At 65.0% G+C, this 12,150-nt stretch overlaps 1 protein-coding gene across 8 annotated transcripts in view; it reads right to left on the bottom strand.

The window, feature by feature from the left end:
• Positions 1–4,344: 4,344 nt before the first annotated feature.
• Adgrl1 (adhesion G protein-coupled receptor L1) overlaps positions 4,345–12,150 on the bottom strand; it is a 28,987-nt gene continuing 21,181 nt past the window's right edge. For 4 of the 8 annotated variants that reach the window (XM_090335834.1, XM_090335843.1, XM_090335881.1 and 1 more), the window contains 18 exons: positions 10,674–11,903; positions 10,341–10,444; positions 9,989–10,174; positions 9,813–9,851; positions 9,513–9,696; positions 9,290–9,412; positions 8,810–9,024; positions 8,530–8,700; positions 8,005–8,214; positions 7,689–7,909; positions 7,509–7,575; positions 7,150–7,241; positions 6,440–6,608; positions 5,848–5,976; positions 5,586–5,682; positions 5,382–5,510; positions 5,258–5,275; positions 4,345–5,156 (listed from right to left, as the gene is read on the bottom strand). In XM_090335834.1, the coding sequence (XP_090191960.1) occupies positions 4,426–5,156; positions 5,258–5,275; positions 5,382–5,510; positions 5,586–5,682; positions 5,848–5,976; positions 6,440–6,608; positions 7,150–7,241; positions 7,509–7,575; positions 7,689–7,909; positions 8,005–8,214; positions 8,530–8,700; positions 8,810–9,024; positions 9,290–9,412; positions 9,513–9,696; positions 9,813–9,851; positions 9,989–10,174; positions 10,341–10,444; positions 10,674–11,903 (4,115 nt within the window). In that variant the 3' untranslated portion in view covers positions 4,345–4,425. Of the gene's footprint in view, positions 5,157–5,257; positions 5,276–5,381; positions 5,511–5,585; positions 5,977–6,439; positions 6,609–7,149; positions 7,242–7,508; positions 7,576–7,688; positions 7,910–8,004; positions 8,215–8,529; positions 8,701–8,809; positions 9,025–9,289; positions 9,413–9,512; positions 9,697–9,812; positions 9,852–9,988; positions 10,175–10,340; positions 10,445–10,673; positions 11,904–12,150 lie in introns of all 8 variants that reach the window. The other 4 variants (XM_090335863.1, XM_090335873.1, XM_090335853.1 and 1 more) reach the window with 2 other exon arrangements.

The raw sequence follows: 12,150 nt of genomic DNA, 5'->3' as shown, positions 1-12,150 counted from the left end.
CTAGCAGGTTTGAAGTCTAGCTCCAAGCCAGTGCTAGTGCCAAAAAAATTATTTGGCTGAAAGAAAATTCATGTTTATAATTGGCTTAATTTCTTGGAAATTTTGAACATAATTGGGAATTATTGGGACATTGTCATTTCTAAATTACTTCCAAATACCATTCATTTTATTTTAGAAGACTGAAATTTAGCAGTGAAGTTACCTAGATGTTTTCGACACATTGAATTAAACATGTAAGTATTCCAAGTTTGTAGCTCTCATTTTGTTAGAACTTCTTTTTCCTTTTTTTTTTTTTTTTTTTGGTTGGTCGTGGGGCTTGAACTCTGGACCTGGGCTTCATGGACTTCCATGCCTGGGCTGGCTTTGAAGCTTGATCCTCACATCTCAGGCTTCTGAATAGCTAGGATTACAGGCTTGAGCCACCACGCCAGGCTTCCCCCCCCCCCCCAGTCCTGGGACTTGAGCACTATCCTTGGGCATTCGACAGCACCATTTCTGGCTTTTTCTATGTATGCGGTACCATGGTCTTTGTGCGTGCTAGGCAAGCACTGTACCACTAGGCCAAACTCCCAGGTCTTTTTTTGTTGTTGGTTGTGGGGATTGAACTCAGTGGCTGGGGACTGACCCTGAGCTTTTCTGCTCAGAGCTGGCACTCTACCACTTTAAGCCACAGTGTCACTTCCGGTTTCCTGGCGGGTAATTGGAGATATGAATCTCATGGACTTCTGTGCCTGGCTGGCTTTGAACTAGGATCCTCAGATCTCAGCCTCCTGAGTAGCTGGGATGACAGGCGTGAGCCACTGGTGCCCCGCTAGGCCTAGGTGCAGGGGCTCACGCCTGTCATCCCAGCTACTCAGGAGGCTGAGCTCTGAGGATCCTAGTTCAAAGCCAGCCAGGCACAGAAGTCCATGAGACTCTTAATGTCCAATTAGCCACTAGAAAACCAGAAGTGGTCTTGTGGCTCCAAGGGTAGGGTCGTAGCCTTGAGCTGAAGAGCTCAGGGACAGTGCCCAGGCCCAGTTCAAGCCCCAGGACCAACAAAAAAAATAATAACATTTAAACCACACTGTTGGAAGAAAATAAACATTAGTCATTACTGAAACTCTGTGTATATGTGCTTGTGCCGGTCCCGGGGCTTGAACTCAGAGCCCGGGCACTGCCCCTGAGCTTCTTTTGCTCTACCAATTGAGCCACAGCATCACTTCTGGCCTTTCTATTTTATGTGGTACTGAGGAATTGAACCCCTGCTAGCCAAGCACTCTACCACTATGCCACATCCCTAGCTCCTGGCTTTGATTTTTAAAAGTAATTGGGAGATAAGAGGCTCTTGGACTTCCCTAGTTTAGGCTGACCTTGACCTATGATCCTCAGATCTCAGCCAGTACCTAGGACTGCAGAGTTGCCAGGAGACTTGACGTCTCCAGTGGGCTGTGGAGGGCCTCACCCACCTGGCTTCCTCCAGCCTCTGCTTAGCCAGCCCTAGCTATGACAACGCAGGCAGTGGGGAGGGCCTGGAGTGTTCACCGAACCTGCAGTGTGCTATAGAGGAGGCCTTTATACCCCAAGCCCCCCTGCAATGGGTGCCAACCTCTCCCACAAGGGTTACCGAGGGATATTGTGTGTCCAACACTGTCGGGGGCGCTGGGAGCCCCTTCTGCTATGGACCCAACATTCAGGCCTGGAGGTACCGCTGAAGTCTGCAGAGAATGGCCTGCAGCCCGGAGCTTCCACAGACAGAGCCAGGCAGGGTTGGGGAAGTTGGGAGCCATGGAGAGCAAGTGGCTGCACTCCAAAGACCAGACAGTGCCAAGGTCCTGGGGCAGGCAGAGGTGGCTGCAAGGGAGTGTCAAGTCATGGAGCTTTGGTTTCTGTAGGCCTGTGGTGATCTTGGCCTTGCTTCTCCCAGGGTAGACACATGGCAGGAGTTTGGAGCTGACGAGGGAAGAAGTTTGGGGGCTGAAGTCAATGGGGCCTGCGCTAGATGCTGTCAGTGCACCCATCACTGCAGCCTGGGGTCAGGCCCGGCCCTGCGGGCAGGGCTTCTGGGAAAATGTGGCAGAGGCCAGGTCTCTGTCCCCAGGAGGGAAGCAGAGCTTTGGGGCGCTACCCCACCCACGCGGTGAAACAATGGCCACTTGTCATTCCAAGAAATCTTAATTTCTTTATTGTTTGACTTTTTTTGACTCAACAATTTTTTTTAAACTTTTTGTTTTTTTCTGAAACGTTCGTTATGAGCCTTTTGTTTTGTTCTCGTTAAATGCACTCGACCCAAAATTGGTTTGGCATATCGAAAAGGAGACCAAAGAGGGGTGGGGGGGGTGGGGGGCGGGGAGGCCCGAATGGACAGAGATTGAGGATGAGTAGAAAGAGGGTGGGGGGGGGGAGACAGCAAGAAAGACGCAGGGCGGGGAGGGAGACCCCAACAGAAAAGAATGCGGGAGAAAGAACAGACGAGATTTAGGAGCAAATGATTCCAGGAGCCCGCGGAGGGCGCGGGGGAGAAACCAAGACCCTTGTCTGTCCGCCCCACCTGGGGCGGGGGCATCAAGGCACCAGGTCTGGTTGGGGCGGGGACACCCCGCTGGGGCAGCTCCTCGCTGGCCTGTGGTGGTGTCCAGCCCCGCCAGGGGGCGCGGCCGGCAGCCCCGAGGCCCCCTGCACCTCTCTCCCCTGATTGTCACTGTGTGGAGAGACGGGGGGCGGGGGGGGGGCTGGGTAGGGAGACCCCCACCTCCGCCGGTGACCAGACCCCTCTGCTCCCTCTGCCTGGCTAGCCTTCAACCTCCCCAGGGTCTTGTGATGACATTGGGCCAAGACTCTTCCCCCTCCCCGAACTCGCCAGAGATGGGGTCACCCCGCCTGCTCCCCATCTGGGACCAAACCACCCTCTTTGGTCTGACCCCTTCTCCCCTAACCAGTGGGGACAAGCTAGCCCCAGCTCCCCAGCACCAGGGAGGGGCTTTCTAGCAGCAAAAAAAAAGGGTCCCCCTCCTTCCTAGAGGCCTCCTCCCCCCAAACCCAAAGTTCACGGCAGCAGCAGGCTGAGACCCGGAGATGTTTGGAAACTCATGGCACTTGTGATTAGAGGGAGGAGGGACACGGAGGTCGGGGGCGGGGGCTCCTCTGGGAAATGGCGATGAGGGCTGTGCTACCCCGAACGGCTGGGAGAAGTGGGGAGCCTGAGGACGGAGAGGGGCTGGGGGACCGCCCAGGCCTGCTCCAGCTGTGCGGCTCCACGGCAGGGGGGACAGGGCAGGGGACCCCGCCCTGCCGACCTCCAGCGGGGTGCACGCGCAGGGGCAGCGCAGCCGGTCTTGGCAAGAGCCTCTTTGGGTGTGAGGGTGTCTCCCCGGGCCAGGGGGGAGCAGAGGGGAGGCGGCCCTGGTCCTGGGGCAGGCAGTGAGGTACGCGTCCCAGGGGGCTGACGGATGCGGGTGGCAGAGCAGGGGAGGAGGTGACGGACGGATGGGCGCCCGGTTCTTGGATTCGCTGTTGGTGAGATTCCGTTGCTGTCCCTGGAGTGTCAAAGCTGCGCCCCTGCGGGCCCCAGGCGCACAGACACCCCCGGAGAAGTCCTGGCTGTGGGGCCGCGGCCTCCTGCTCCGTTCTGCTCCCCACAAAGTCCGGGCTGGCCTGGGCCACAGGCGCCTGGTGGCTTCAAGTGATGAGATTTTCTTTTTTTTTTTTTGTCTTTTTTTCTTTTCCATTTTGTTGAAATATTTACAGCGATGGGGGGGGGGAGTTAAGAGGTTCCCTAGGGAAAGATCCATGCCCAGGACCCACCCCCAGGGAGACCTAGACCCACAATCTGCTCCCCAGACAGCCGGGCCCACAGCACTGGACACGCCCAGCCACGGCCGCCCTGTGGGGCTGGGGGTCCTGTGGGGAGTTGTGCTTCATCAGGAGTCGCCCCAAGGCAGGGGGTCATTGGGTGCACTCTGGGGGCTGGGGGGGGCCGGCTGGCTGGGGGGCGGGGACCCATAGCGAGGGGAAGGAGCTTGCGGAAAGTTCCACCTTGAAAATGCCAGCCACCACTGCCAGGGCCAGAGGCTCTGGTCGCAGGGAGGGGGGGACAGGGAGTGGGGTGCAGGGGGAGGGGGCCCGTCGGTCTGTCCTGCCCACCGGGAGAGGCGCGGGAGGCCAGGCTGGACCTCGTGGGGGCCCCCTCCGTGCCCAGGGCGTTGGAGGCAGGCTCGGGGCGAGGGCGGCATGGGCCTGCCTCCCTCCCTCCTGCCCCCCCCCCCCGCCCCCCCCCCGGGAAGGAGGGCTGGGGCCTCCTCACTGCCCTCCCCGGAATCGAGCTGGTGCAGGTGGCTGGTGGAGACCCTGTGTGAGCCCGCGGCCGGGCCCTGGGGGGGACTGAGGGGCCACCAGCCACGGCCACGCCCAGGGCTCCCCCCAGCGGCCCCTGGTCCGCGAGGTCCCTCAGAGGCTGGTGACCAGCTGCATCTGGCCGTCGCCATCGGGGCCTGGCCCCTCGAGGCCCGGCGCCGCCAGGTAGCCCTCGTGGCTGGGCCTCCGCACCTGGTAGTAGCCCTGCAGGGGGTTCCGGGCCACCAGGGCCGGCGGGCGCGAGGTGTAGTAGATTTCCGGGGGGCCGGGCGGCGCGGGCGGCGGCGGGGGCAGGGCCTCGCTGGGCCCGTCGGGGCTGCTGTCCGGGTAGGAGGGCGAGTCCCGCAGGTTGGCCCCGCTGGCGTAGAGCGAGTCCCGGCCGGGCGGGGAGGCTAGCGGCCGGCCGGCGGCGCCGTCGTCGGCGGCGCAGCTCTCGGACTCGTCCAGGTCGCTCTGGTACAGCACCGACTGCGCGCGCGGCAGCAGCAGCGGCTCCTCCAGCGCCTTGTACAGCAGTTCGATCTCGGCGCGGTCGGCGCCCGCGGGCCCGCCGGCCTCGTCCTCGCCGGCCCCGGGCCCCGGCGGCGCGGGCGGCTCGGGCGGCGGGGGGCCCTTGGCGCCCGCGCCCCGCAGGTTGTTGTGCACCAGCTCGGAGATGATCATCTTCTCGAAGGCGGCCGCGTCGGCCAGGTTGCGGCCGCGGGCCTCGGGGCCCGCGTCCCCCGCGGGGAAGTCGCCGCTGCGCAGCGAGTAGCTGTTGTTGAAGTTGCCGTTGAGCGGCAGCGTGTCCATGCCGCACGCCTCCCGCGCGCCCAGGGGGTGTTCTGCGGGGAGGCGCGGGGTCAGGGGGGCCGGGCGGGGCTCCCGCGCCCCCGGGGAGACCCCCGTTCCCCCCCCCCGTCCCCCGCCCCGCACGGTGACTTACTGGGCTCCCGGTAGCTCCCTGCGGTGCGGCGAGGAGAGAAATCGAGAAGGAGCTTAAAGAGAGGGCCTGGCCTGGGGCAACGCCCGCCCCGGCCGCCCCTGCCGCCCAGGCCCCCCCGCCTCACCTGGGGAGTTGAAGACGGGGGGCGAGGAGGGGTTGAAGCCCACCGACTCGGCGATGAGCGTGTTGTAGGGGCTGGTGCCCCCGCGGGGCTGCAGCACGGGGTTGGTCAGGAGGTGGTTCCCCATGGTACCTGCCGAGGGGGGGCAGGTCACGCGGCGGGCCGGGCCAGCGGCGGCCGGGGGCCGGGCACAGGGCGGCGGCTCACCTCGGTTCAGGGTGGGGGTGCTGTTGATGTCGCCGGCCATGAAGGAGGACTCGGTCTGCTTCCTCACCGTGTCGTTCCACATCCTCCGGATCCGGCTCTGGGGGACACGGCCAGGTGAGAGGGGGCCTCGAGCCCCGCCCCGAGCCACAAGCCCCGCCCCGGGCCCCGCCCCGGGCCCCGCCCCCGAGCCCTGCAAGCCCCGCCCCGGGCCCCGCCCCCGGGCCCCGCAAGCCCCGCCCCGGGCCCCGCCCCCACCCCGCACCTGGGTCCCCGTGTAGTAGCGAGTGTTGCTGCGCATGGCCGAGGTCTTGAGGGAGCCGTGCGCGCCCCCCGGCGGGGAGCGGATGCAGCAGTACGAGTGGCGCAGGCACTTGCTGTACTCCTTGTGCACCTGCGGGACAGGCGTGCGCGCGCGTGTGACCAGACACCCCGGGCTGGTCAGCGGAGCCCCACAGCGCAGGGGAGGCCAAGGGCCCGTGGCCGGGCGGCGTGCAACCCCACCGCGCATGCCCAGTACTGCCCGCCGCCCCGCGCGCCGCCTCTCCCCGCAGCACTCTCGCCTTCTTCCCGGGTGGTTAAGATCCACACTTTGAACACAGTGCCTTAAAAGGGGCCTTTCCATCCTTACGACCTTCGAAGCTCTTTCCGGAACTACTCCCACGGGAAGCATTCCACGGGGCGCCCTGCGGTTCCTCAGTGGCAGGGCCCCTGACTCCCAGCCCCCCAACCCAGGGCGCTCCAGGCCCGGCGCCCATCCCGCTTGCCCCGGCCCTGACAGCCCGTGCCTGCCTCCCACTGGGCACAGACCGCACCCGGCAAAGCAGGCACTGCCCCTCTCCTCTGCCATCCCGTACCTTCTTCTGCAAGGCGCAGTGGAAAACGAAGATGAAGACCCCCTGGAAGGCGTTGAAGGTGGTGAACAGATATGCCATAACCACGGACTCCTTGTTGATGAAGAGGAGGCCAAAGGCCCACGTGAGACCCAGCAAGAAGAGCAGTGCAATGGCCCCCAGGGCCCAGGACCTGAGGGAGGGGGACACAGGTCAGCCCCGGACCAAGCCTACCAGAATCCACCCAGGCCCACAACACAGCTCTGCAGGGCTTCTGGAAGGGCCCCGGCCTGGTGTGGGAAGCCCACGTGGCTGCGGCGGCCTCTGGGGGCGCTGGTGGCACACTTGCTGCACTGCAGAGCACAGAGCTGTGGCTGGTGGCCACTTTTCTTTCTACTGTCCTTAAGTGGACTCAGGATTTGAACTTAGCTTCCCCCACTGCAGTCACAGCCCCAAACCACAGGTTGGATGTGCTATCAGTATGCTTTCCTATCCTCCCTCTTTTTGTTTAGTCCTAAGGCTTGAACTCAGGACCTGGACACTGTCCCTGAGCTTCTTTTGTTCAAGGCCAGCACTCTACCACCTGAGCCACAGCACCACTTCCGGCTTTCTCTGTATGTGGTGCTGAGGAATCACAGCCAGGGCTTTGTGCATGCCAGGCCAACACTGGACCACTAGCCACGCTCCCAGAACTGCATTCCGGGAAGGGGGAGGGGAGGGGGGAGGGGCCTCACTTAATGTTGTCCAGGCGACTGGAGTCTGGCTTGAGCACGGACGAGCTGCGGATCATCTTGTGCAGCGTCACCATCAGGAACACCAGGTTCACCTGGGCAGGGCAGGGCGGGGTGGGCTGAGTGTCCTGGGCCAGGAAGCTGCGCTCGTACACCCTGCCCCACGGGTCAAGAGTGGCCCTCTGCGCCTGCGCCTGCAGGTCGGGAGCTGCCCTCTGTGCCCAGGCTCTAGGGCACTGCAGCCTCATGCTGTGTGCACCAGTGCTGAGTGACACCTCCATGGCAGGCTTGCGAGGGTAGGGGTGTGTGTGTGTGTGTGTGTGTGTGTGTGTGGAAGGCCAAGGTTAGCCCTTCCAACTCACCACAATGACGAAGGAGACGGGCCCGATGAAGCTCCAGATAAAGTAATTGTCAACCCGGAGCCAGCAGCTGTGGACACAGGAGAGGTTGGGGAGGAGCCGGGGCCCCTTCCCTCTGGCCCTGGGAGGAGCCCAGCCTGACGGGAGCCACGGAACCCCCTGGGAGGCAGCGGGGACACTCACGCCTTCTCGGTGCCGTAGCTGCGGTAGTCGATGGCGGCAGCGATGCCCACCACCAGGGCGGGGAAGCAGTAGCCGCCCAGGTAGTAGTACTTGGTGCGGGAGTACTCGCTCTCGAACACCTCCACCAGCAACAGGTAGAGGTGCACGCCCTCCAGGCACAGCCAGGAGAAGGCGGCCAGGAAGAAGTAGTGCAGCAGGCCCGCGAAGATGGGGCAGGCAATCTGTGGGTACGGGGAGGGAAGGTGAGGGGCCGTGGCGGGACGGGCGCCCTCTCCACCCACTCCACCCTGCCGTGCCCCTCCCGGCCCTGGCCCACCTCGTACTGCGTCTTGTCTATCCCCACCAGGAAGAGCAGCTCGGCCAAGAACAGGTTGATGCACAGGTTCTTGTGGATGGTGTTGCGGTCTGTCTGCAGGCCCCGCAGGAAGCAGAAGGTGGAGATGCAGATGGCCAGGCAGACCAGCGAGATCACGATGCCCACCCAGGTGATGACCGACAGCAGCAGCTCATTGATGCGGCCCTGGTACTGGGGATGTGGAGGAGGGCGTGTGCTCAGAGCCTGCCCTGGACAAGGCCAGGAGCAGGGCGCATGCTCAGCAACCGAGACGCAGGGCGCATGCTCAGAGACTGGGAGCCGAAGCAAGGCCACGGGCTACGCGTAGCTCCCGCAAGGAGAGATGACCACAGTGACACCAACCAGCTGGCTTCTCGGCGCCGTGGGTGGGCAGAAGCCAGAGGAGACCAGACAGACACACTTGCACGTGGCCCGCCGCCCCCCATGCTGTGCCCTAGGCCGCCATGCAAAGCAGGGCAGCGGCAGGCCTGGCCCTGGCCGGCTTACGATCTCCCGGTGCGCCATGAGCACTGCGAAGTTGGTGAGGTGGCTGCAGGCACACGTGGTGTGCGTCTTGTTGGACTCCACCAGACGGCAGCCCTGCGTCGACCAGTAGCCCAGCATGGAGCGCTCCGAGTAGTTCCAGAAGGAGCAGTTGGCGTTGAAGTGGTTCTTGGCCTGCCAGGCGGTGGCAGCACGGGTCAGGACGGGAGGACGGGAGGCCCCCCCCCACGCGGGGTGAGCGGGACTGCGTGGGGACCGAGGGGCCAGGCTGCTGTGTGCTCACCTCCAGGTGGGCCACGGTGAAGATGACGGGGTCCATGAGGAAGACGCGGCTGGACTCCTTGTTGATGGACGCAGCGATCACCTGCGAGTTCACCACCAGCGAGGCGCCCCCCGCACCCCCCGAACCCGCGTCTCCTGCCAGCTTCACCGTGGCGTTCTCCGTGGACAGGAAGAGGCCCAGGTTGTTGTAGAGGATGAAGACCACTTTGACCACGCCTGGGGAGGGCCGTGGGCACCATGAGACGTGGCCAGCAGCCTCGGGCACCGGGACCACCAATCCCAGCCACAGCCCAGGCAAGAGAGCGCAGAGCCCTTCCCACAGGGGCCAGGACGTGGGGGCATCGGCTCTGCCCTCCTCCACCTCTTCCTCCCCCTGTGCTCTGTGGGGCTCTGGGTGTGTGTGTGTGGGGGGGTGTCTGGGCATGCATCCGGGTGGGGGTCCAGGCTCAGTTCAGCCTGGCAGGGCACACAGGGCACTGACCATTGCGGCTGTTCTGCTTGATGGTGTTGGCCGACAGCTGGATGGAGTTCTCGCTGGGGTACTCCTGGGGGAACACCAGCTCCTGCACCTGGCCCTCCGTGTTCAGGACGGTGACCTCCAGGACTGCGGGCCAAGGTGGCAGGACACACGCCATGAGCTGTGGCTCTACCCAGGGCGGGGCCTGGCACCCGGGGCTAGGGTTCCACGAGGAGCCGGCACTCACCCACATTCTGCTTGGCCGCCAGGAAGCGGGCGGGCTCCCGGACGTTGTCAGCCAGCAGGAAGGCCCCCTCCTCCAGCACGTCCAGCAGCATGGTGGCCGTGTGCACCTGCTCCGTGGTGTTCATGTCCTTCCAGGACTCCAGCGCCTCGGGCCGGAGCAGATTATCCACTGTCTCCACCACGGCCTGCGCGGGTTGGGTGGGGCCCGGTGAGCCAGCCACATGGGAGGGGGATGTGGGCTGGGCTGTGTCCCCTCCACGCCTGCCCACCCTCCGGATGCAGAGCCACACTCACGCCTCACCTTGATGTAATCCTTGCAGGTTCTCTCTCGCTTGTGCATCTAGAGATGGGACGGGGTGTCAGGCTGTACCTCTGGACACTGGACCCCCAAACCTAGGCCCTAGGCAGCCCTGGTCAGGAAATCAGTGCCCCCGGAACCCCCAAATGGGTGGTGCTGCTGGGAGGGGCCACGCCCACCTTGTTGTAGTTTTTGCCGGCTGACTCGCGCTCGATGGGCCGCAGGGCCTGGAGCTGGGCGTCCAGAATGTCCAGCAGCTGCTCCAGCAGCTTCACGGAGGACGACACGTCCCCGGCGTAGATGGAGCCCCGAGTGTGCCGCGCCAGCTCGCTCGCGATGTTGGCCGCATTCTCCCCACTCTTAATCTGTGTGCGGCGGGCAGGAAGGGAGCTGGGGCTGTCAGGGGCCAGCCTGCCCCCCCTTCCCCCCCCAGCATCCCACTGGCCTGCATTCCCCCCCCTCCCCTCCCCAGCCAGCCCTAGCCTGAGTCAGGGGCCTGCCTGGCGGAGCAGTGGGGAGGGGGGTGGGTACCTTCTGAGCCACCTGGTTGACCCAGGGAGAAGTGCAGTTGCTGAGGTCGGGGCCTCGGGGGTTCCAGAGCCCCAAGGTTGGCAGACACTGGAACGAGGCAATTCCTAAATGGACAGAGGAGGGGGGCAAAGGAGAGGCGGGAAGGGGAGAGGAGGGGAGAGGTGAAGGGGATGTGGACGGACAGGCACATCGCAGGTCAGACAAGAAAGGGGTGAGGGACGGCACACCCCTCGCGTCCCCTGGACTCGGGACCAGGCCACGACGCCCCGGTGTCCGCGTGGGCCCCCGTGGTGCCCCCTCCCACGCCCCCCATCCCCAGGCCTCTGCACTCACCGCGAGTTCCCTTGGGGCAGGGCCGCTCCACCAGCATGCCCTGCTGCGTGGCCGGCCACTGGACCCTCCGCACCTCCCGGGGTTCGCAGAAGAGCTCGGGGGACACGTGCAGGTTGGGGGCAGGGGGCCGCCGGGTGCTGGGGGCTGGGGCCGTGGCCGCGGGCAGGTCGGGTCCCAGCTGGTTGATGGCGCCCACGGGGTGCGTGGTGAGGGGCGCCCGGCGGAGGGGGGTGGTGGCGGCGGGCGAGGCCGTGCTGGTGAGGGGCGTGGGCCGCGCCGTGGTGGTGGTGCTGAGGGGCGGGGAGGTGGCCGGGCCTGGAAGGGAGCCAGACGGGTGGGGAGGGGTCACCAGGCGCCCCGGGGTCCCGGATCGGGCCTCCCCGCCCCCGATCCCCGCGCCCGGCCGCGCCCGGCCGCGCCCGTCCTCACCCGCGCTGGGGTCCGGGGGCCCGAACTCCAGGCCGTAGCGCACCACGAAGTAGTTGTTCCACACGTAGAGCTGGTTGTCGCGGGGGTTGTAGTCCACGGAGGACACGAACTGGTAGGGGTTGGGGAAGGCCAGGCCCACGGGCTCCTCGCGGCCGGCGTGCGTGTTGAAGGCGTAGTCCACGCGGTTGCCGGCCGCCTCGCTGTCGTCGTCCACGTACACGGAGCGCAGCACGTAGAGCACGCCGCACACCATGAAGGCGTTGGAGGCCGAGCGCTTGTCGTAGCCCGTCTCCCACGTGCCCTCGAAGCGCAGCGTGTACGGGTTCAGCTGGCTCACCACCAGCCGCCCGTTGTTGCCCTCGGTGGCGTAGATGACCCACAGGCCGCTCTCGTCCACTGCCAGGTCGATGTCCGTCTTGCCGCCCCAGCGGTAGGGCGACGTGTCGTGGTAGTTGGCCGTGGCGATGACCGTCTCGCCGCTCTTGATGCGCGTGCGCAGGTCGTACTTGACGATGTTGCGCGTGCGCTCCTTGTTGTAGAAGACGGCGCCGTCGTACACCACGAAGCCCGTGCCGTCCACGCGGTTGGGCAGGCGGTAGGTGGTGGTGTGGCGCGCGGCCACGTAGTCGTCCCACGACGCGTACTCGGTGAGCGTGTCCGTGCGGTAGGGGATCCAGGGCATCACGTAGATGCGGTCGCCCGCCTGCAGCGGGTCCTTGCACCAGGCGCCCGACTGGTGCTCCGACTCGTGCGTGGACGTGGGCTCCAGCACCTTCTGCAGCGTGCCCGGGCACACGAAGACTGGGCGGGGGCGCAGAGAGAGAGAGAGAGGGAGAGAGAGAGGGAGGGAGAGGAGTGGGTGACGGGGCGGGGGCCCCGCCGTCCCCTCCTGCTGCTGCTGCTGCAGTCACGGTTGCTTGGTAGGGCTGGTGATAGGAGGGGGGGCTCTGGGCTGGGATCCCCCCCTCCGCCCGCCCGGCTGCCCCTCTCCCTGGAGCTGTCCACCCTGCAGGCCATCAAGAGCAGGGTTAGTGCGGGTGCCTGGCTG

The sequence above is a fragment of the Megascapheus bottae genome, chromosome 1, assembly GCF_031878675.1.
Source record: "Megascapheus bottae isolate mThoBot1 chromosome 1, mThoBot2.hap1, whole genome shotgun sequence".
Classification (NCBI taxonomy): Eukaryota; Metazoa; Chordata; class Mammalia; order Rodentia; family Geomyidae; genus Megascapheus; species Megascapheus bottae.
Note: the sequence above shows the minus strand (reverse complement) of the source record. Positions and strands in the feature narration are given on the sequence as shown.